This window comes from Larimichthys crocea, chromosome XII (assembly GCF_000972845.2).
Source record: "Larimichthys crocea isolate SSNF chromosome XII, L_crocea_2.0, whole genome shotgun sequence".
NCBI lineage: Eukaryota > Metazoa > Chordata > Actinopteri > Sciaenidae > Larimichthys > Larimichthys crocea.
In genome coordinates this window covers 3,470,858-3,472,805 of record NC_040022.1, presented here as the reverse complement: position 1 = coordinate 3,472,805, position 1,948 = coordinate 3,470,858, and the positions used below count along the sequence as shown (strand labels likewise).

The following is a 1,948-nucleotide window of genomic DNA, read 5'->3' as shown; positions in this document are numbered from 1 at the left end:
AAAATAACAACAGTATGTAGTCCACAAGCTCACATGTGTGTCTTTAATTTTCCCAGTTTATTTCCATAAATTCTGTTAAATTTTGCAACCCGACTTTCTCGTTATTTTTCCAGCATGTTCAGATTCTGATAAATGAACTGATGTCTGTCTGTCTGTCTCTGTCTCTCAGTGTTCTGGGAACTCTGGCTGCGACCTACATGACCATCGCCATCATCATCAAATACCACGCCATGCCGACTGTCATGGTGCACGTCACCCCTCTCTACAGCAGCGGGTATGTAAGAGTGTGTGTGTGTGTGTGTGTGTGTGTGTGTGTGTGTGTGTGTGTCATGTCTTCTGATCTTCTGGGAGCTCCGTGTTTGTTTTCTTGGTTTTGCTGAAATGATCGATGTCGCTCATGTTTGTCCGTTTGAATCTGAAGCTACAGCGAGGAGTTTAATGTAGCATGTCACGTACGAAGGGTCACACAGAGTCCTCGTCAGTCCGGAGGTAGGACGTACGGGAGGCAGAGCCAGGAGGAGGTAACATCTGTCTGTGTGAGGACGTTCAGGAACCAGAGACTGCTTTGTAGGCAGTGTCAGAGATCTGAGTTTAACGTGGCTGCTGCAGGTCGACAGAGGAGCTCCATGATCGAGGAGCAGGCGAGCTGCCACGTTCTGGATCTGAAGAGTTTCACTGTGCAGGCTGGAGGATCAGAGGATCAGAGGTTCAGAGGTTCGCTGGGCATTGATCCGAAGTTTGTCGCTGCCCTGGTTGAGACAGACAGTTTATTTCCACTCTTATTAAACCAAGTCTCACTACAGACAGACGTAAGGTTGGTGAGTTCAGGTTCCAACTCTTTTAGTGCTGCAGGTAGCATGCAGCTCGCCGTGAGCCTGACAGCAGCTGTGTTCACTCCCATCAGCCTCAGCAGGTCTTTTACAAAGTAAACTTCTTCTCTGGCTGATAAATGTCCTGAATCACCGGAGCCGGGTCGGTGTTATGAGGTCACTTCAGGAAATATGACTGTCATGAGTCTTCTCCATAAATCTGTTGAATCCAGGCCACCAGGACAGATAAAGTGGATCAACCCGCCGTGCTCGCTGCTCTGCTCCAACCTCCATGTGGCTCCGTCTGGCTCGCTGACTTTCCCCGGCTGCTCTTGTCAGCCGTGCACGACATGATTGACAGATGAACTCTGTGGTGGAGTGTCTGTAAATGCCACGGCATTATGAAAGGTGACCTAATAACAACTGATTTCTTCTTCTTCCTCGTCTCTGTGTCCTTCAGGATCAGCTCCTGGGCCTCCATGTTCAGCGTCATCCCGACGATCTGCTTCGGTTTCCAAGTGAGTGCAAGTGTGTGTGTGTGTGTGTGTGTGTGTGTGTGTGTGTGTGATTACCCAGCAAGTCGACAGATTTTTCTCACTCGTTTCTCCTGAGCTGGAGGTCTTCAGGAGGTCTGTGAAGGTAGAGAGGGACGCCCCTGATCTGTAGGAACTGGTAGGACGTTCAAGAACCAGAGACTGCTTTGTAGTCAGAGGTTCTGATCCTGTCTGAATGTGTCTGTTACATCAAACATGAGCCAACAGTTTTCAACTTTGTGCTCGAGGCCGCTTTGCACCTTACATCAGCAGCCGCCCCGTGTGCGACGGCTCAGTCCGTGTTCGAGTTCGAATCCGACCTGTGTCTCTTTCCTTCATGATGTCATTCCTGTCACTCTGCAGCTGTCTCTATCGAGGGGAAAAAAAAAAAAAAAAAAGCTTGAAAAGGCCAAAAAAATATCTTTAAAAAAAAATCTGACCTTACCTGACTCAACATGCTCCCCTGAAGTCCAAGAAGGATCAGATCTCTAACCCTGACTACAAAGCAGTCTCTGGTTCCTGATCGTCCTCACACAGACAGATGTTACCTCCTCCTGGCTCTGCCACCTGTCCTCTCAGGACAGTCCAAACTTTTCTGTCTGTTGT

General features: G+C 48.7%; 1 protein-coding gene across 1 annotated transcript in view; it reads left to right on the top strand.

The window, feature by feature from the left end:
• The window catches only part of slc38a8a (solute carrier family 38 member 8a), a 12,626-nt gene that overhangs the window by 5,734 nt on the left and 4,944 nt on the right, over window positions 1–1,948 (top strand). Inside the window, exons 4-5 of the mRNA XM_027284792.1 lie at window positions 170–274; window positions 1,270–1,327. Coding sequence (XP_027140593.1) covers window positions 170–274; window positions 1,270–1,327 — 163 coding nt within the window. The remainder of the gene's footprint in view (window positions 1–169; window positions 275–1,269; window positions 1,328–1,948) is intronic.